Raw genomic sequence first — 19,976 nt, 5'->3', positions numbered from 1 at the left:
TCTCCATAAAAAAACATCTAAAGACGTATATAAATATATGATGAGGATCTGAGTACTTGTGAAATAAGAATTATTAGGTCATTATTTTGTGGGTTTGATATAAAATTAAAAAAATAAAAAATATAATAATCGTAGAAATTAAATTAAATTAAATTAAAAAATTAATATAATTAAAATAGATTTAATTCAATTTAATTTGATTAGTTAAATTTTTTTAATGAGTTTATTTTTTATATTTTATTTTTATTGTTTTAAAATTAAATTAAAATATTTTAATTTTAATTAAAATAAATATAATTTATATATATTATTAAAATAATATAATATTATTAACTAATCAATTTGATTTAATTTTATTAATTTTATTAATTTTTATAATAAACTAAATTAAATAATTAATTTTTTAAAAATTAAAATCAAACTCAATCAATAAAAATATAAAATCGAACTAATTTTTTAAATTTAATTATATTTAATAATTATTTTAATATAAATCAAATACTGTTGACTTAAAAATTATTATGAGATATTTAAATTTTTAAAAAATTTATTAATTAATTTTTATTTTAAAATCAATCAATTAAAATATTTTTATATTTTGCAATACCAAACATTTTATATATTCTATAAAAATATTTAATTAATTTATTTTATTTTTAATTAAAAAATTTAAATGGCATAAATATTTAAAATTATATAAATTAAACAATATATATAATTAAAATTATAGAAATTAAATAATATAATAATTTAAAGTAATTAACGTTAATTTTTTAACAGAATAACTACAAAATTTCATTTTATAAAATATTTAAATTTTCAAATAGGCAACAACTAGGAAATTTTCTAGAAAAGGTCTGAATTTCATGGTAATTTATATTAAGAAAGAAAAGATAAATCCAAGTCCTATAACAGGCATCCAACACATTTCATGCATGCAATATAAAAATGCCAAAAGAAGCTTTGGAATTTAGCCTGAAAAATTTAAAAGAGAATCTCAAAAGGTCAAATATATAATAAAATACAAAAACCAAAAGCAGGCATGAGAGGTAAATTAGCGAAGAAGCAAAGGGCAAAAGATAACGTCCCTACGTGCTCTTTCTTCATGGCAAATTTGGCCAACATATAAATTTGGACCCTCTCAATGGAGCAACAACACACACACCCTCTTCCCTCTGAATCCTCTCTCGTCAGTTTTAGTCATTGTTAGGGAAAGGTGCTCTTTTTTTTTTTTTCCTGGCTTCTTTTTCTCTCTGTAGCTTCATTAACAAGGTGTTTGTTGAAATTCCTGAGTGAAGTGAGTAAAATGGTTGTGTCCTTCAAGGTTTCAAAGGTGGGTTGGAGATATAGGCCTAAGGTGCTTCAGATTGATGAGACTGAAAATGGCAATGGAAATGATCACCAAGAGAGGCTTAATGAGGTATATGCATATTTGAGCTTTTTCTTTTTATTGAGCTCAAGTTTACTTCTTTGTGTTTCTTGAATTGACGGTTCATTTTGTACGTGCAAGTGTGTTTGGCTTGTTGGTGGCTTGGTGCAAGTGCACTTGTGGGTGCGTTCTTGTTTTGGATGATGTTATGGATGAAATGTGCAAATCTTTTGTTGGTATCTTTTCGAGTTTTACATGGTGGAAGTTGAATGGTATATTGGTTACAAGCGTTTGATTATCTTCAAAAGAAAGAACATGGGCGGTGACATGTTGATTTATCAAAAGTTTTTTGTTTTAAAGTCCAAGCCTCGATGGAAATAATAAGAGCTGATTAGCTTTTGGAGTTTCTAAATAGAATATAGGAAAAGAAAAAGAGATCCTACTAGTGCATAAGGTATAACAGCTATCAGGCAACCGTGAAATATTTCTGTTGTTCTCTCTTTCTCCCTGTATTTTCAGTTGATTAATCCTTTGGCTTGAAAGTCTTATGCTTTTCATTGAGCTAGGTAGTTAATTATTTTATATAATATATTTAAGCCATCTGTAAGGAGCCTTTAATTTGACAAAATGCCGCCCATCCCCCCCCCCCCCCTTCCTTTTTTTCTGAAATGATCTCTATATGATTATGTATAATGCAGCCTCCACCCCCTCCTTTTTTTTCTGAAATAATCCCTATACTAATGCTTATATATTTGATACAGATTTCACGAAAACAGTTTACGGGCTCAAACTGCATAATATAAATTAGTTACTTTTGTCATGCCAAGGGCAGGATTCCCCTCCCTCAAATAATATTATTTTTTTAGTTGGGATTTATAACACAATAATAGAATATAGTTAGTAATAAGTGAAACTATTTTTTACCTTTTTTAATAAAACTTTGCTAATTTTGCTAATACTTATAATATTTATAAATTTAGGTATTGAATAGATTTTGATTTTAATTCAGTTTAAATAATACAAGAGCAGAACTATGTACTTGGGCATAATTTTTCTTAGTTGTGGTTTTTTGTGCATGAACTTTTATTTATCACAATTTTTCATATCACAAAATTGACAATTTCCTTGGTTTTGTTTCTCTTGGCTTGAGCTGATTTTCTAAAATTTTTTCATGATAATTCTTTTTATTCTGTGTATTATTATATTAGCTCAAAGTAGACAAAATTCTGATATCCATTTAGTTTGTTCTGTTGCATTGCATGTCTTGTTTAGTGCAATAGAATTAAATAATCCCTATATTTTCTAACCTCTTACAATTTTGCAAGGAAGTTGTTTATCCTTATTATTTATTGGGGTAATTTTCTAATGTTGCTCGTTCTATCAAATAACTATAGATGGTAGTCATTTATGGGTGACAAGCAGTTACTGATTTTGGTGTTTCTACGTATCTTAGTTTTTACCGTCTATAATCATTTTCCACTACAGCAATTATAAAAACCATGATATTTTTAACATTTGTAAAACCCTAGAGAGTTAGTGTGTTTGAAGATTTTTATTAAATTGACAGTTGTGGTACTGGAAGCAGAATTAAACACCAGTTGTTCTAATGCAGGGTAGATTTAATGAATTAGAAGATAAGGATGCTAGTCATTCAAAGGAATTGACGGAATCTGCAATACACCAAATGTCAGAAGGTAATATAGGCTATTTTTCAGTTTATTATGATCTTAAAGGTCCTAATTTGATAGTTTCTTTATTGCAGATCTTGAGGTATCCTTTTTGCTAAATCTATTCCTAAATGGCTTTTTGGTTGGAAAGCCTACGGGGGTTAGCATTCGTATGAAGAAAAACTCCCACCCTTTCTTTTGGCATTTATAACATTATTTGTGTATGCATTTCCATTGCTCTCAAAAAAACTCATTGCAGGTTTTCAGTGATGTACCAAAGCAATTAGTTCCTGATGATAGAGACTCAAAGGCCCTTTTCACTGTAAGAGCCTTCAATTGTCATACTCTTCATTATTTTCTTTTTACTTGGAGTAAACATTTTGTTTTTGCTTGACAACCTTTTTTATTCCTTTCTATTAAGTGCTGGGGTAAACGTCTAGGATTATTATATTGCATTGATTGATAGAATATTCAATTTTTTCTAAATTTCTTTTAATTTACTTTGTTAGTTGTTTGGTAACCAATAATTAAACACTTGCTACCAACATGTGGCTTATTATCAACATCTGTATACATAGTTTGGTAAGAGTCTTAACTTTCATAGTAATGCTCTCAACATTTCAGCCAAATTTCTATTAGATCTATAGTTGTTACGATTTGAAGGTATATTTGAACTATCATAGTAAAAAATAATTTCTATGGCAAGTGTAATTGACACCTCCAATTACCTGTAGGTATTTATCTCACTTGCCAATAATTTTTGTTGCAGAATTTATTATTAGGTGTTATGCCATGAGGTTTAAAATAAATGGGTGGTATAGCTTGTGACATCCTTCAAATATGGTGTTTTGGCTTCTCAATTGGGAAATGGCCTTTCAATTCGCATGATTGATGTACATAAGCCTTATTGTTATTTATTCACAAAAAGCAAAAACGAAGAAGTATTATTGTGTTAAACTGTTGTTGATGTGGCCCCACCTAGCTTCTATGTTTGATAGCCTTTGTTGTCTTCCTTTTCTCACTAAACAATCTATATGGTTTTTTTTTTTGTTTGTTAGTGTAAATGTGAGTGTCTATGTATTAACAAGATATTTGCACTCTTTTCTTATATTCCATTTTGCTTATCTTCTTTCATATTTTTTTCACGTGCATTTAGGCCATTGAACACGGATGGTTACCTAGAGAAATTTTTTATCAAACACTTTGCAAGTATGTCAATGGAGCAGCTTTTTGTGAGGTGAGGTAAAATTTATGGGTTAGTTATGGATTTTTGTGCTTATATTTGTTGTTTAGTGCTTTTTTTGGCAGTTTATGATGGTTTAGATTTTGTTACATGTCCATTTCTTTGATTTGTTTCTGTAGCATTTACTTATCAATTTATGTAACCATCTCTACACAAAAGGCAAACTTTGTTTGATTATATAAGTATGATTTGATGCAATGGAATGTCAATTATATTATGCAATCAATTATAATTTGATTAGCCTAATGACTTTTAAGTATAAAAAATGCATGCAATTGTGATTACTTGTTTTGATCATTGTTTTTTGCTACTTGGCATGGTTATTAGTTTGGTCTAAGCCAGTTCCTATTCATTGGTTCAAGGGGATTGGGACCAAATTTTTGGGCCTCCCATATTCTAGTTCAATCAAATCTAACTAATGTAATCCTTTATTTTTTAAAAGGAAAAATGGATCTTAACCCAAAATTGAATTAGATTAAATTAGCTTCAAGGCCATGCGTAATTATCACTATTAACCATATCTAGTTAGCTAAATATCAGTTTCAATTTGATCTTGTGTTGGAACCGGTAGTTCTAGTACGTGAAAATGAAGGCCTTCAACCAAACCTTAAGGTTCTGATTTTGTTGCTAGTTCCAGTTTTATTAGGTTGATTTAATCCAACTATAAATTCTTTTTTTTTTCCTATAAACAAAAATGATGATTCCATCTTATTTAAAGGAAAGGAAAACAGTTCTAGCATGATATTGAGGCTTGTAAACTATAATCCACTACTGCTACAATCGCTGCTGCCACTGCCGCATCACCACCACCACCTACTCAGCTACGATCCAATTCTTAGAGATGGCATGGAAGGCCCTGAGCTAGACCACATGGACCTAGTTCAAAGAAGGTTTCAAATTGACAATTCAAGTTTAGTCCTATTTGGTTCTAATTATATCCAAATCGGATGTAATCAATGATTGAGGTTTTCTTTTTATTTTTGTTTTGTATAATTTATTTCTTTTTTTAAAAAAGGAAGTGGTTCAAATTGGTTTAGATCGTCAGCTTGCATCATAGGTTTCAATCCAACTCTATTTAAGGAGAGAGGTTTCTTGGTTCACGCTTGCAAGTTATTGATCAATTTTAGACTTAATTTGATCAGGCTTAACTAGGAACATGGTAGGGTCTTTGGTAGTCATGTCTATGGTATAAGTTCTAGATTGAAACTGGATCAGTCCAACTCGAAGTAGAAACTGGTCCAAGCTGACTTAACAAAAATCTCCTTGAATCGGCTTAGATCAATTAATAGCCAAGACTAGTCTAGGCACCACTCCACCACTCGTCAAGAAAGCCATTGCCAATATCTTGTTGTTACTATCACAAATAAAACTAAATAATGAAATAAAAAAAATTACATTATTTGTACTTTTATCTTGCAACCAGGCATACATTTTGCAACTAATATAATGTAATATTAAGGGCACACTAAGGCACCAAGGAGTCCTAGAGTCTAGGAGTAAGACTCGGGATCAGGTGAGTGTTTGAGCGAGTTGAGGCACAAAAATGCAAATAATACATTGAAGTGATAAAATGAAGGATTGTGGATCTAATTTCAGATTTTGATAGGGAAAGGATAGGATGAAGGAAATTAAGTAATCAAAGAGAAAGAGGGAAATCCAAGTGGGTGGAGGAATGAGAGAAGGAAAGGGAAAAATAACAAGGAAAATAATTCTTATATATATTTGGAGTCTGGTTTGCCTAGGATTAGCACAAGCAGCTGCCTAGGTTGTTCTTATTCTTCAATTTCGATGATGGTACGAGATCATAATTATCAACCTTTCTTTTGTCATTTTATTAGGGCTCATTGGCATACATGTGAGAGTCGTGCTTGGGTGAACTTAGTGTTGGTTGCCTGCCTTTGGATACGGTTGAGGCAACACCAAGTTCCTTGCATGCATCACCTTGCGCTTAAGATAAGAATGCTGAAATAATGATTATATTGCACAACAATGCAACATCCATTCTATAACATGGTTGATCATTTACATTCCATTATTTCCTACCAAAATGTAGCTTTTTTAATGTCCTTTTATTAGTGCTCACTAGGATGACCTGTATGAGGTGCAATTAGTTGCACATGGTGTAGGTCGCTCGCCTTTGGTGGTTGAGATGCCAGGTCCCTGACATGCAGCGCCTTGTGCCTTGGATAAGAGTAATAGAATGGCAATTACGGTGCAACATTCATTTCACTAAATGATTGATTGTATTATATTGTATTACATCCAACCAAACGTAGCCTGAAGGTGATGGGACAAACCAGGGAAATAGGATCCTCCTTACAAAGGGGAAGGTTGCATAAATTTAATTGTTCTAAGAGCTCACAATATAAAAGATTTTATGCATTTGAAAACTCCTTTTTCAAGAGTGTCTTCCTTGCACTCTGCATTACAATATTTGATGTGTATATGTGTATCTATACGGACTTGGTAGTTTGTTGATGTAAAGTTACATGATGAGGTTTTATTTGGGACACTCCATGGAGATATCACTCCTCACTGGAGAAATATTATTTGTGTTTTATATGGCATGCTACAAGTCCAGAGCAATATTATTTGCATTTATATGGCGTGCTACAAGTCTAGAGCAAATATTATTTGCATTTTATATGGCATGCTGCAAGTCACACAACTCGGATAATATTTTTGCAGATTCGAGATTATTGTAATTGTTTGTCCCAGAAGGCAAGTACTGCTTTGGCTGAAACCTCTCCAACTATTCATAGAGTGCTTCTACAGATGTGTGCGGAGGATTCTATATCAAATGAATCTTGGGCATATAAAGATATGTTGGTAAGTAAATCTGCTCGGAAAAAATTTTAAAGGAGTTTTACTTTTAAGTCCATCATCTTGTCCCTAGCTTAAATTTATTATCTTATTCTTGTTCAGGAAGTTGAGTCTCGCACTCTCAGAGCTTTGCAACCTTCTCTTCATCTGAATCTGGACCCATTGCTGGATTATGGAGAATCACCAACTCAGAAGGTATTATCATGTCATATTTGGATAATCATGAATAATTGTGATATGGTATTGGATGCTGGAGGTCTGCGGCCATTGTCAGAAAATGCAGTTTGCATATCGCATCTAATCATATACTAAGCTTCTGAATTGTTGATAATGACTGTAGAATGATTGCAATGGCTTCCCTTCTCTTTCTAACGCTTTCCTTCTAATGGAAACGTTATTCCCTTTTTGTTTGGGTCCTCTATTAAATACACATGCAAGTCGAACAGAATTTCATAGACAGAGAAACAAAAGAAATTTGATATGGTAGGGCAGTGTGCCTACACTGAAGTTTTTTACAAGTGCTAATTTTTAGTGACACTGACCCTTTTCTTTTACAAGTAGGAATAGCAGAAACTCATTATTACATGTACAACATCCCATTACTGTGCCTAGTGATTTTTCCTTCTGTTTTTAGTGTGCATTATTTTCTCTGAATATAAAGCAATGAACTGTGAACATTGTCACAGGTAAGTGTTCTTTTCCTTTTTCTTCACAGTTGTAATTTTTGAGAGTTTGAATTTGTGGTTGCAACATCAATATAGTCTTTTTCCGTGTATAATAAATTTCAAGGATTATACTTGCTAACAGATGGTATTTTTGGCAGATTAGTTTGGGAATCACCTATGGTTGGAAAAAGAGAAAGCTCAGTGATCTACCAAAATTCAACTCACAAAACAGTATCTGCTTGCCAAGTATGGTAAGCAGCGGCTCACAGGATTCCAATTTTCAATCTGATTTAGCATACCAAGGTATAGAAGTCCCAAATTCAGGAGTTATCCCCAATTTACTAGCGGGAAAGGTTGCACAAGTGAACATTCATATCTATCAAGCAGTGAATGGGTGCAACAAAACTGTGGCAGTTGATTTGTCTTCATCCTCTATGAACATCAACAGAAACCAGAGAGAACCTACTTTTTCGCTTCCTGCTGAGAAGAGTGAATGTGAAGCACAATCATTTGAAAGACCTATCCTTAAGATACCTATGCAAGAACCTAACTTCACATTGATGCAGAATACTTGGAATCTAGCTGAAATTGGTCTAGCACCTGCATCACATAGGAAAAACAATCTGCTGTATCAAAAAATTGGGTCTGAGAAAAATATTCATGAAAGATATAGTGACCAGAGAGAAATTTTGCCATTGAAAAATAAAGGTCAACAGGAAATTGTTGAAGGGAACCCAAAGCAGCCTACTGGAATGCTAAATTTTGTTGTGAAACAAGAGCCTCGTGAAACTACTGATTTTCCCAATTCAGATGTTAGGAAGATCAAAGATAAATCCTCTGTGGGGGATATGAGATGTAATCCATCTAAACATCCTCAACTATTGGAAAAATCACCATTATTAGTAAGAGCTAATAGCCATCTTGCTGACACTGTTGAGAAAAATTTGAGAAATGAAATGGTTACCGAGAAAGTTTTGCCTAGTCCTCAAGTAACTTCTGATGTTAGAACTGCATCATTAAGACTGTTTCAAGGTGAGTCCTTATTGGGAGAGGCTTCTTTACCTACAAGGCAAAAGAAGAATATTCTGCCCGGAGTTTCAAGTATAAGGATGACTAATTCACTTGCCAGCACCAGAAAGATACATACTGCTGATGCAGGTTCTGCTTTAGCGAGCCCCTGCCTTGAAAGGTTTGTGAAGATTGGAGCCGTGACTCAAAGGTGTGATCCAAACTGTAATCACATTTTGTGCTAAAAAAATGTCTGATATATTTTATCTTTCAGGCACTGATTAGAGCATTACTTTTATGCATTTAGGTACAAACTGAATGATAAGAAGCGTAAATTGGACCAACTGTTGCCAAGTAAACAATTTTTTAATATTGCTTTGGTTGCTCTCCATCTTGCTAATTCTGAGGACAGAAGGTTGAAATATGCTACCGCTCGTAGGATTCCTCTATCAAAATGCTCCATAGATAGGAAACATAACGGCTCCAAGACCAGGACATTGACATTTGTGCACCAAGCTTATGTTCATCAAAGTATGTAACTTTTGTCTTATATTTATTTATTTACTTCACTGTGAATATTATGTTTTGTACTGCTAAATGATTTTCTGCCAGGAAAAGAAATTTCCCAGAATGATAGTGGGGCCCAGGTTAAACTGGTCATGTCAGAGATTCTCAATGAGGGAAAGGTGGAAATAACTGTTGTTTATGAACAAGAAGAGAGAGATTCCATCAGTTTTCCTCTTTTACCAGCCTGTCCCAATACTGTGAGTTTTCAATCTTTATTTGCAGTTGCCTTCTTCCTGTGTCATTGGATTAGCAATATGATCCATTTGGAACTTGAAGTAAGCTCCTGAATCATAAAAATAGTCTTTTATTTTCATCTTTATCTCAAATGTGCCAACTCCTGTAATTTAACCGTTCAAATTTAATGGTGATGGAAGAATCATTTGGGAATAGAACCATTGTTTAGTATTTTTAAAAATTTCTTCAATGGGGTATTTGAATGGAGACAATGCTTCCGTTTTCAAAATGCTTATGTTCTTTAATTTAGTGGTTTTCTTGGCTTCTTTTTGGATTGGTGCTTCAGGAGCTCTCACAGGACTCTCTTAGTGTTGCTCAGCTTGATTAGAGGTTGCCCCTCTTTTGTTTCTTGTCTTCTTCCACTGCTAGTTTGTTTTGTATTATTTAAATGAAGAGGATACCTTATCCTCCCCCTTACAATTATTAACTAAATTTGTTTCTCACCAAAAAATTGTTTAATGACCAAGAGTTTCTTGAAGGCATTTCTGTTTGCATGCTCTTTTATTTGAGAACTCCGACAAGACAACATTTTCTTCAATGTTTGTTATTTAACTGGGGGAAGTTGTTTATTGTTTCACATGTTAAGGAAGCCATAATTTCATATCATATTGCTATATGATTTGGTGCAGTAACATGATTAATTTTTTATTTGGCACTCTTCTGCACTTAATGGAGCCTAAAAATGAGCTGGTTCAAGTAAAATTCTAACGTTTATATTCATTCATCTGGCAGCATTTTGCAGACCTCTTTGCTGCTCATTTCCAGTCATTGGTAGGTTTATTATAATGGATATGTTTTATTGAATTGTCTTGTGCTTCTACTGTACCGTAATTTTTCTTAATTGTGCAGATAGCGAAAGAAGGATACCATATAGCCAGAGATCAGATAGAGCCTATGGTTCTTAGTTCTGATGATGAGTCTAGTAGTGCCTTTATTGGGAGTGACCCTGCAGCATGTGGATCCCTTCTACGGCCATCCCCAACATTAATCCCAGGGCAAGCGGCTTCCATGCTTCCTTGCATGAAGAGTAGAATGTTAGCCCTTAACAGTAACACCGGGCAATTATCATCCCAAAATATTATACCTAGAAACCACCTGCTACCCCCTGCAAACTTCCAGTTGCCGATCCAAAACTTGTCCAATAATTTATCCAAACTACAGCCTGACGTTGCTGCACAAGTGAGAATGATAAATCCACAATGTCCAGAGTTTTTTAATAAAGATGCCCATTTACAGTTTCAGATGATGCAAAGACAGAGACGGTTTGAGCAACTTGCTCAAAAGACATCAGTGGGAGGATTAGGCGCAGCTATGGGTGGTGTAGATACGATGCAGTTGTATGGTGATATTGGGGAGCTAGGTGATGGTGTTATGGCCTTGGGAGGCGCCATGAATTTTCTACAGAGTGGACAAATCCCGTGGATGGGAAACCTGGATCAGTTTAGTAATCTTGACAGCAATATATCCAGTTCCAGAAAACAATGCTTTGGGATGATGCCTGATCACTCTTCAATTTTAGCAACACTAGGCCTGCGTGCACCAGAATGTCCGGGGGGAGCTATGATGAATCAAATTGCAATCCATGGAAGCACTGGAGTGGTGCAAATGCAGAGACCAACTATTCTAGACATGGCTTATCTCTTGAGCAATCAACAGCTGCCACCAATGCCACAGATTCCTCAACAATTGCAAATGCCATATTCCCAGCAACAACAGCAGGCAATGATACTGCTGCTTCAATCTGCAGAAGCCGCTAACTTTGCTGGGCATGTGAGTTCACCCATATGTGATATCAACTCAACCTACAACAATTTGATGCACTGCCCCGAATGGGCCCCGTTTAATGGAGCACCAAATCAGCATTACAGTAGACAAATGATGGGAATGCAATGGTAGGTCTTAAAATCTCCGAGCTTAGGACATGTACTGAGCCTATGCTATCAGCAAAGCAAGCTCCTGAATGAAAAGTATCATGTTTTGGCATAGAGAGTAAGAATCCTATTCGTATTGGCATGATGTAAATAACCTAAATAGACATATAGAAAAGAAATAGAGTGTTCCTGGCCTTGTATCGTCCGTTGATGTTGCCTGTACTAATGCTGTGTAATATCCTTTGTTGGAAGGTGAAAATGGTAAGGTTTTGTTTAAGCAGTGGATTTGAGTTTGTTGTCCAGAGTTCCATGGCTTGCAGTGTAAAATTCTAGCTTGAAGAGACCACTCACAACCGGTTGGATCAGACTGATCACCTGTCCAAACTGGTTTGTTAGGCTTGGCTTGGTGATCTACACATACGCTCTTCTTAGGCCAGCTTGCCTAATTTTTGTTGACTTAGCTTCACTGGTTCTATATTTCAGTTAATTGGTTGGAATTAATGAATTCCCATTCATTGGTTTCAGTATTGTTTTTCGGTGTCTTCAAAATTGTCTAGGACATTACATCAAAAAATTATTATAGGATTTCTAAATTTTATTGAAATTAATTAGTCGGTCTTTATAATTCTTAACGCGAATTAAATTATCATGAATACAACTATTTAATCATTTCATTAAACATTATTAACGAAATTTATTAGTTTTTTTTAAAAAAAATCATAAATATCTTTTTAATTGGAAAATTTATGAGAGACCTATAAATCCTGACTCTAGACTAATTTATAATGATAAACTCTTCCCTCTCAAAAAAATTCAAGAAAATTTGATTTTTTTTTTGCGATAAAATATTCGATCATCTCCTTCGTCAACTCATCTTTCAATCAGAGACTTCTTGTGCTTTCTCTTCTTCTTCTCCACTTCTCTTTTAGTACTCCAAGAAACCTAGAACTATAAGGAAGGATTTTATATATCCCAGCCCCAATCCACCAAGTTTTTCTTTATCTATCGCCATGCTTAATAATAGGCATGCTTTGAATTATGGAGGAGGGTTGGAGCAGGATCTGGAGACCCAACGGCCGCATGTTCCATTAAAAAAAAGGCAGGTTAAAAGATCCACAAATATTTCCAGTCTCAGAAAAGCTGCTGTTGAACATCAAAATTTTGTTAGAGGCACAACAATGTATCCCCTGGAGCATAGTCTCCCAACAGATTGAAACCGAGCTAATATAGCCTTGAACGAGCTGATTAAAAATTATCAAGTTATTGATTCATCTACACCATGCGATAGCTACTATATTAGGGAGAGAGTTTTCTGAGAATTAACCCAGCAGAGTCAATCGACCTGCATTGAGATTTTTCTGCTTAATAGCTTTGTATACTCTTCTTTCTCTGTTTTTGTTTCACAAAATTTTGGTTTTTAATTAAAACTTAGAAGGCCAACTTTTATTTCATTTCATTTCTTTTCTCTTATTTTTCTTCTTTGCCAAACACTGGATTCTTGGTCTACGAGACTAGGGAAGAATGGTTCATTTTTTATATTTATAATTATTCCCCCTTAAAACTGGAAATTAATTAATATTTAGGAATTTTATAGTAATTTTTCTTTAATTTAATTTGATTATTTTTTTAAAAGAATTTTTATGAAATAATTTAAAAATTTTTAAACTTAATGAACTTTTAAAAAAACATTGTTTCATTTTATGTATTTTAATTTTATCAAAAATAAAAAAAAATAGTAATTTAAGTTATTTTAGAAAGTAAACTAAAAAATAAATAAAACTGATTACTGATTCAGGACAGAATCGCTTCGAACAGCCGGTTCAATCCGGTTCCGACACTACAAATTCTAGAAAGCTCCTTGGGAACTCTGATATATGCATTCAACCAACCATATACTTGCATGTGCTAAAACATCATCTGATTCGCGGCACATGTGAGCCACACCCCAACCAGTCCAACTAACTCACAGAACAGAAAGGCAATTACAAACCCTAACCTGCGACACAAACCACCTGCTTCTCTCATCTTCCTCACTCAACAAACCCTAATTCCACCCTCTGCCTCTGTTAAAAAACAATTTATATGCATATTCTCAACCATAAGCTCTCTCTGTGAAAACAAAATCAATAAAGCTATTCATACAATGTCACTGGATGCGCATAAGAAGAGCAGTGGAAATGGAAACGGTGTCGTAATGTCTACTCAGGTGGCTCACAGGCTGAGGTTGAATCCTATCACCGATCACAAACCCGATAGCTATGAGGACCTGCAATCGGATTTCAGTCCTCTGCTGTTCAGCTCGCTGGAGCGGTACTTACCTCCTTCCATGCTCAATATGTCACGTGAAGCTAAAATCCAGTTCATGAGGGACATTCTCGTTCGCTACTCTCCCGAGGGTGAACGCACTCGTGTATGCATCAATTTAGTATCTTGATTTGCGCCGCTATTCTTGTGCGTTTACTTGTGCATTATCTATACGTATACATTTGTGTGTTAAAGCTGTACTGTAATTTGTGGAATAGAGAGCAATTGGATGCAAGAGAAATGAAAATTTTGACAGCATGGTGCTTGAGAGAGATTTAAGTTTTGCAGCTTGAGTAGGGAGTACATGAAAATTGAGAATTTCCCCCTTGAAGATAGGGCTAAGTTGGAATATTGATTCAAAAAGTTATTAGTGATAACTTATATTCTGCTTTAATGATTTGCAATATGGTTCACCATTTTCTGTTTGGTGTACAAGACCAAGTTCTGCATTTTAGTTAAATTCTACTCTAGCTATACCAGGAATAAATGCAGTGTTATTTTAGAGCTCTGGCTTGGAATTATTATTTATTTCTTGAAAGTAGTTTCCGATAAACACTTTTACTATTTTATGAGGATATCCTCTACATGTTGTGTCTGATGGATAATTCCATCACCTATTATGGTGAACTTGGTATTTGAATGGGCTTTATTTATTTATTTTTTCCTAATTTTGAAATTTCTTATCTGTACTCCGACTCATATTTTCTTCTAATTCCTTGCAATTTCCATTATGAATTTTTATCAATTGACGCATTGATTCTATAAGAAATAAATCTCTTCTCAAGTTAATTGCAAATAATGGTGTCAACGTAACTTCCGCACATTCTAAATGTCTTGGAAGTCGATAAGTTTCATGTAAATTCACGCCATTTTTGCTTGTTAATTATTTTATTTATCATTTTTTCATGTTGCTGTATTTCTTGCCCGTCAAAATCTGTTGCTCATTGCTTCTTTCTGTAAACTGGCAGATTCAAAAACATAGAGAATACAGGCAAAAGATTATATCAAACTATCAGGTAAATTCCATGGGGAAAATTTAATGGAGGGGTCTCATGCTCAAATTAGTTTGGTAATTTTTCATATATTTCTGGATATATGGATTTCATGGCTCTAGTTTTTCCAATTCTTGGTTTAGAAAAGCTTATATGCTATAAGTCTGTAATCTTAAAGGTTGTCTGCAAATGCTGTTTTTATTGCATAGATTTCTTGCTATTGGGCTAGATCTACTATTGATCCAAGTGGCCCATTGCCTCATTAGAAATTGTGTAATTATGTCATTTTCAATTATTCACTCACTGAAGTTTTTCAAGTTATACCTCCACTTAATATTGTAGATTGCTCAGATCCACTCCGTCTCTTAAGTTGCTTACTTATTGTGCTTAACTTGCTTTATAATATAAATTGTTATGTTAGTTTCTGTTGGGATGCTACTAAAGTACAGAGCAGAAATAAGATGAACCTTCAGAGTTTGGCCTATTTAATCTTTGAAATATACCTTTTTTTAAAAAAAAATGCTCAAACCCTTCATTTTACATTTTATTTTTATCCCCAAATCTTTTTCTCTTTCTTTCTCCAATGAAAAGAACTCTCTTTTGAACATAAATAATCTATTCAAAATTATATAAGTGATAAGTGTTTGAATGGCTGTTAGATTTCATAAACAAACAGATATATATATATATATTATCGAACATTTGACAATATGAAACCATGCTAAGAGTAATTATAATAATTTTAAAAAATGATGGGCTAATAGTCTGAAAATGTCCTAGACCCTTTATATATATATATATAAATTTTTTTGTGATATGCTTTCAATTTTATCATTGGTTCATAATTTACAAATTTACTTTTAATTGTATTCAATGAGTTTGGGGCATGTGCCCATTCTGGCATAGCCTTGAGGTGTAATGCAAAGATAACTAGCTTACTTGAAATAAATGGGTCCCCTAAGCCCTAAGAGCCACCCAACAATTACTCTTTCTGCTAAAATGCTCTCTCCTTCCTGCCAGTGAAACCATTTACATGCTTTTTGTGATTCATATTTCCAAATTGGCACCATTTGGGTCTTCTAGGGTTTGGAAGGGCCCTCCCATCTCAATGCTATGTTACACATCCCATATCCATTGGATATAATAGAAACAAATCAGGATATATGAATCAAATTGATTAAAATAATATGGTAAAATTGAATAGGTTTGCAAAGTGCATGAATTTTCAAATCTTTAGGTCAAAAAGTGGTGCTTCTATTGACAAAATTTTTCTAGATGTATGACTGCTTGCTATGTACAAGCTCGCTATTTGTGCATGTCTTTTTAGCTATATTTTGGAAATATTGGAAAGGATTGGACGAATTCATATATCAAATATTCCTGGCTATACTATCATTTTTTATATGCAATTATATCTAGATTGGTGAAAAGTGAAAAAATTGATTTGCTATCTGCTATTTGGATTTTGATAGTTTTTTTTTTTCAATTTTTTTATAGCATAGGGTGAATATTATTTTTTCGCTTCTTTACATTGTTTTATTTCTTGACCACTTTCTCTTTTCTGCAGCCTTTACATAGGGAGCTGTATACTATGAATGCTGTTAACTTCTTTGTTCCCTCATTTCTCAAAGCAATTAATGAAAACACTGAAGAGAGTTTTAGAAGTATATTGGTGGAACCCACGCCAGGAGTTTATGTATTTGAAATGCTTCAGCCAAGTTTCTGTGAAATGTTGATGTCTGAGGTACCTTGTCATTTTTCTTATTTTCTATAATCTTCATGTATTTTAGTGTGTATACTTTCTTATCAAGTTCTGATTACTTAGGTAGAAAATTTTGAAAGGTGGGTTCATGAGACGAAATTCAGAATAATGCGACCAAACACAATGAACAAGTATGGTGCTGTTCTTGATGACTTTGGCCTAGAAACTGTTCTTGACAAATGGATGGACGAATATATACGTCCCATGTCTAAGGGTAATATATCTATTTCCAGTAATTAGAATGCGCATAAAGAGTTCCATTACTTTTCTAGAACTCATTTTTTATGATTGATTTCCTTGTAGTTTTCTTTCCTGAAGTCGGTGGATTAACTCTAGATTCTCATCATGGTTTTGTAGTTGAGTATGGAGTGGATAGGGATGTTGAGCTTGGTAGGTGCTTGAATCTTCTCTTCTATTGCTGTTAAGAATAATGTTGTATATCTTACTATACTGTCAATCTTTTATTTTGTACCTGTTGGAGAAACTTTGAGAAGTTTCTGCATGTTCTCACCTGCTTTCAATTATTCTATTGTGAAAGCCTAGAACAAAATGGTTCTCTCTTATTTTTATGACTACTTAGTTGTAGTCATCTAGGTTTGACATCAAGAACAATGCTGGAACTTTGTTTTGTTTGAATGGATGGTGATATTGTTTATTTACTGACGGCAGTCTTATTTCTGGCTTTAGGATTATAGACTACATTTTCTTGTTATCCCTTTCTATTACAAATGCAAAGTGCTACTTCCCAGCTTTTAAAGCTGTATCTTCATAAGCTTTTGTGGAATCTCAACAGACTTCTCTTTATAGGTTTCCATGTGGATGACTCGGAAGTCACCTTGAATGTTTGCTTGGGTAAGCAATTTTATGGTGGAGAATTGTTTTTTCGTGGTGTACGGTGTGATAAACATGTCAATAGTGAAACTCAACCAGAGGTATGTTCATGTCCAACATTAGTTCTATTATGTTTATTCATGCTGGACTACTATGAGGTCATGTATGTACAAATTTTCATCCTTTTGTATTTGCATAATTGCAAACAATTGGTACAACCGTACAAATTATAAGAAAAATCTTGGGAACTATGCTGAACTAGAAAATGGCATCCAAGGTCAGTGATGTTTTTCTATTCAAACAAAAAGGCAAAATAGATGTACCAAAAGGGAAGGGCAAACATGTAAGCATCAGAAAAGGTTAAGATTTATAAATTCAAACATCAAAGAAAACTCTTGGGTTTTGGCGATTCTTAGCAATCAAAAGGCCATTGTGATTGGTTAACTTGCCATCTTAAGCAGCTGAAGGGTTACCATTCATTTATCACATCTATGTAGGAAATTTTGGATTATGTCCATGTTCCAGGACGTGCTGTACTTCATCGTGGCCGCCATCGGCATGGTGCTAGAGCTACAACTTCTGGGCATCGATGCAACCTAATTTTGTGGTGTAGAAGGTATCTCTCTTTGGTCCTGTGTGCATGAGACTTGTGCATCTTTCCTTTATGAAAAGAAATCCTTTTCAGCACAATATGCAGGGCTTAATGTTAGCATTCTAATAAGACCGACTCTTGTTTGTGCTTTGGTACTTAGCTAACTAGAGCATAAGAATTTATGGGGTCTAATTTAGCTGTAAGTATCGGGAAAACCGGCTTCTAGATCCTTGAACTTTCCTGTTTTCTTTATTGTACTCCTTTTCTATTTAAGCACACTGAGATCCTATATAAATGAAACAAATGAAGAAGAGAAATTCTGCATGATAATCTGGGAGTTGGTTTATCCTCGTGCCGTCTGTGCTTAATCTCTTGGAGACGTCCTTTTATCACCAAAAAATAAAAATAAAAAAGGGGAAGTCATTATGGACGACTGCCCAACAAAATCTGGAACATCTACAAATGAGTTTTTCCTTCTTTCCAACTTTAACAGTTCCCTTTGCTTTTCTTTTTTTTTTGTGAAAATTTCCTTTTTTATAATATATATTTCTATATACATAAGTATATTTCTGCTGCCAAAGAAGTCACCAATGTGCTTAAATTGGAAAGTTTGCGAGCTCAATTGCACACAATTAAAGCATAGGAGCTTAATAGATAAAAACATTGATGTGCTTAGAAATAAGTTTTGTAAAATTTTCTCCTAGTTCAGTTGTTGGACTAACTGAAACATTCATAATGCTATCTAATTCTCAAATTTTGAGTAATCTGAGAGTCAAAAGAAAAACTATAGACATTGAAAGACTGTAGATTGATTGGCTTTTGTTTTAGACTAGCAGCAGTCTAAAGGAAGAAATTTTCATTTACCATGGCATACTATGCATGCTCGATATCAACATAACTAGCGTTCTCTTCTCTTATTTCGGGCTTGGTTCTGGAGCAAAATGAGTCGGAGAAGTTGCCAATTTGTTGTTTTAGCTATCAATAATAGTATTGATCTCAATATTTACTCCCCTTTTCAGTTCAGTTTTCCGAGAGCTGAAAAAATATCAGAAGGATTTCTCCAGCTGGTGTGGAGAGTGCCGACGTGAGAGAAGGGAAAGGCAACGTCTGTCAATTACTGCAACCAAACTGGTAGAGTATATTTCAATTTGAAGATGTGAAAAGTTTTGAAGAAACTTGCTCCAACGGCTACCAACTAAAGTTTTTCGTGTGTGATTTGGCAGGAATTGCTGAAGAGGAATGGTATATCAGCATCTTGAGTTATTTTCACCAGATCCTTTGCTTGTGAAGCTGCAGCGTAGCAGAATTTTCATCTTCGTCAACGCAGAGGCTTTCTTTTTCTTTTCTTCTTTTTTTGTCCAAATTACATTTTTGCTAATCTTTTGATGTTAATGCAAGAGAAGGCGTTAATGTACGTAGTTGTGAATATTGTGCATTGGTCCTTCGAAAGTTGTACACTGCAACACTGTTCTATGTGCCATCCAATTTGGAATGTATTAAAAACTACCAAAAAGAAAGGCATTTAACTATTTTTTAGGCTTCTTATAAATAAAATACTTTGGTTCAACTCCGAATTAAATTTTAATGCCCCTTATTAATATATTCAATACGATACTATATTCAATAGTAAAGTAAGCAATAATAACAAACACAGTCTAAATCATATTCGGCGGCTATTCTATCACGAACTTTTAGCTAATACTAAATATAAAGTAACGTTTAGACTTGAGACATCTGATCATGTTCTTCAAAGGGAAATAAAGCTTGAGGTTTCATGGAGGATGTTGACATTGGTGTCTATTCTAAACGCTGCCAGTAAATATCCTGGATTTTGCCATCATCATGATGAATTCGAACGCTTTCTATTGTAGGACTTGGCTTGGTTTACAATAAATTCTATGTAAGAAAAAAATTGAATTGATTAATATTTTTAGCTTGATTTTTAATTAAAAGAATCGACTTTTTTTTTTCAATTATTATGTTTCTAAATAAAAAAATCAATTCAACTGAAATTTTTTGTAAATTTTAAATTTGGGAACTTCTAGGTA

The 19,976-nt window shown here is 33.7% G+C and overlaps 2 protein-coding genes across 7 annotated transcripts; both read left to right on the top strand.

Annotated features, from left to right (window-relative positions):
• Positions 1–1,041: 1,041 nt before the first annotated feature.
• LOC110631320 (protein PHYTOCHROME-DEPENDENT LATE-FLOWERING-like) lies at positions 1,042–11,742 on the top strand. Of its 2 annotated transcripts, XM_021779095.2 has the most exons (12): positions 1,042–1,420; positions 2,982–3,063; positions 3,132–3,139; positions 3,296–3,358; positions 4,193–4,273; positions 6,968–7,108; positions 7,205–7,297; positions 7,926–8,986; positions 9,083–9,306; positions 9,388–9,539; positions 10,309–10,347; positions 10,426–11,742. In XM_021779095.2, the coding sequence occupies exons 1-12, from the start codon at positions 1,307–1,309 to the stop codon at positions 11,470–11,472; spliced, it is 3,105 nt and encodes a 1,034-aa protein (XP_021634787.1). In that variant the 5' UTR covers positions 1,042–1,306; the 3' UTR covers positions 11,473–11,742. The 2 variants fall into 2 exon arrangements, with proteins under 2 accessions (XP_021634787.1, XP_043806145.1); XM_043950210.1 differs by lacking the exons at positions 1,042–1,420; positions 2,982–3,063; positions 3,132–3,139; positions 3,296–3,358; positions 4,193–4,273 and adding an exon at positions 4,997–5,169.
• A 1,566-nt stretch (positions 11,743–13,308) lies between these two features.
• On the top strand, positions 13,309–19,457 carry LOC110600088 (2-oxoglutarate and iron-dependent oxygenase domain-containing protein CP2). Of its 5 annotated transcripts, none has more exons than XM_021736808.2 (9): positions 13,310–13,857; positions 14,720–14,767; positions 16,311–16,487; positions 16,569–16,719; positions 16,863–16,895; positions 17,313–17,437; positions 17,834–17,952; positions 18,948–19,059; positions 19,152–19,457. In XM_021736808.2, the coding sequence occupies exons 1-9, from the start codon at positions 13,591–13,593 to the stop codon at positions 19,185–19,187; spliced, it is 1,068 nt and encodes a 355-aa protein (XP_021592500.1). In that variant the 5' UTR covers positions 13,310–13,590; the 3' UTR covers positions 19,188–19,457. The 5 variants fall into 5 exon arrangements, with proteins under 5 accessions (XP_021592499.1, XP_021592502.1, XP_021592500.1 ...); XM_021736806.2 differs by having other exon boundaries at positions 13,312–13,857; positions 16,809–16,895; XM_021736807.2 differs by lacking the exon at positions 14,720–14,767 and having other exon boundaries at positions 13,309–13,857; positions 16,809–16,895.
• Positions 19,458–19,976: the final 519 nt, after the last annotated feature.

Source organism: Manihot esculenta, chromosome 14 (genome assembly GCF_001659605.2).
Source record: "Manihot esculenta cultivar AM560-2 chromosome 14, M.esculenta_v8, whole genome shotgun sequence".
NCBI classification, from domain to species: Eukaryota; Viridiplantae; Streptophyta; class Magnoliopsida; order Malpighiales; family Euphorbiaceae; genus Manihot; species Manihot esculenta.
This window is presented reverse-complemented; position numbering and strand designations above follow the sequence as displayed.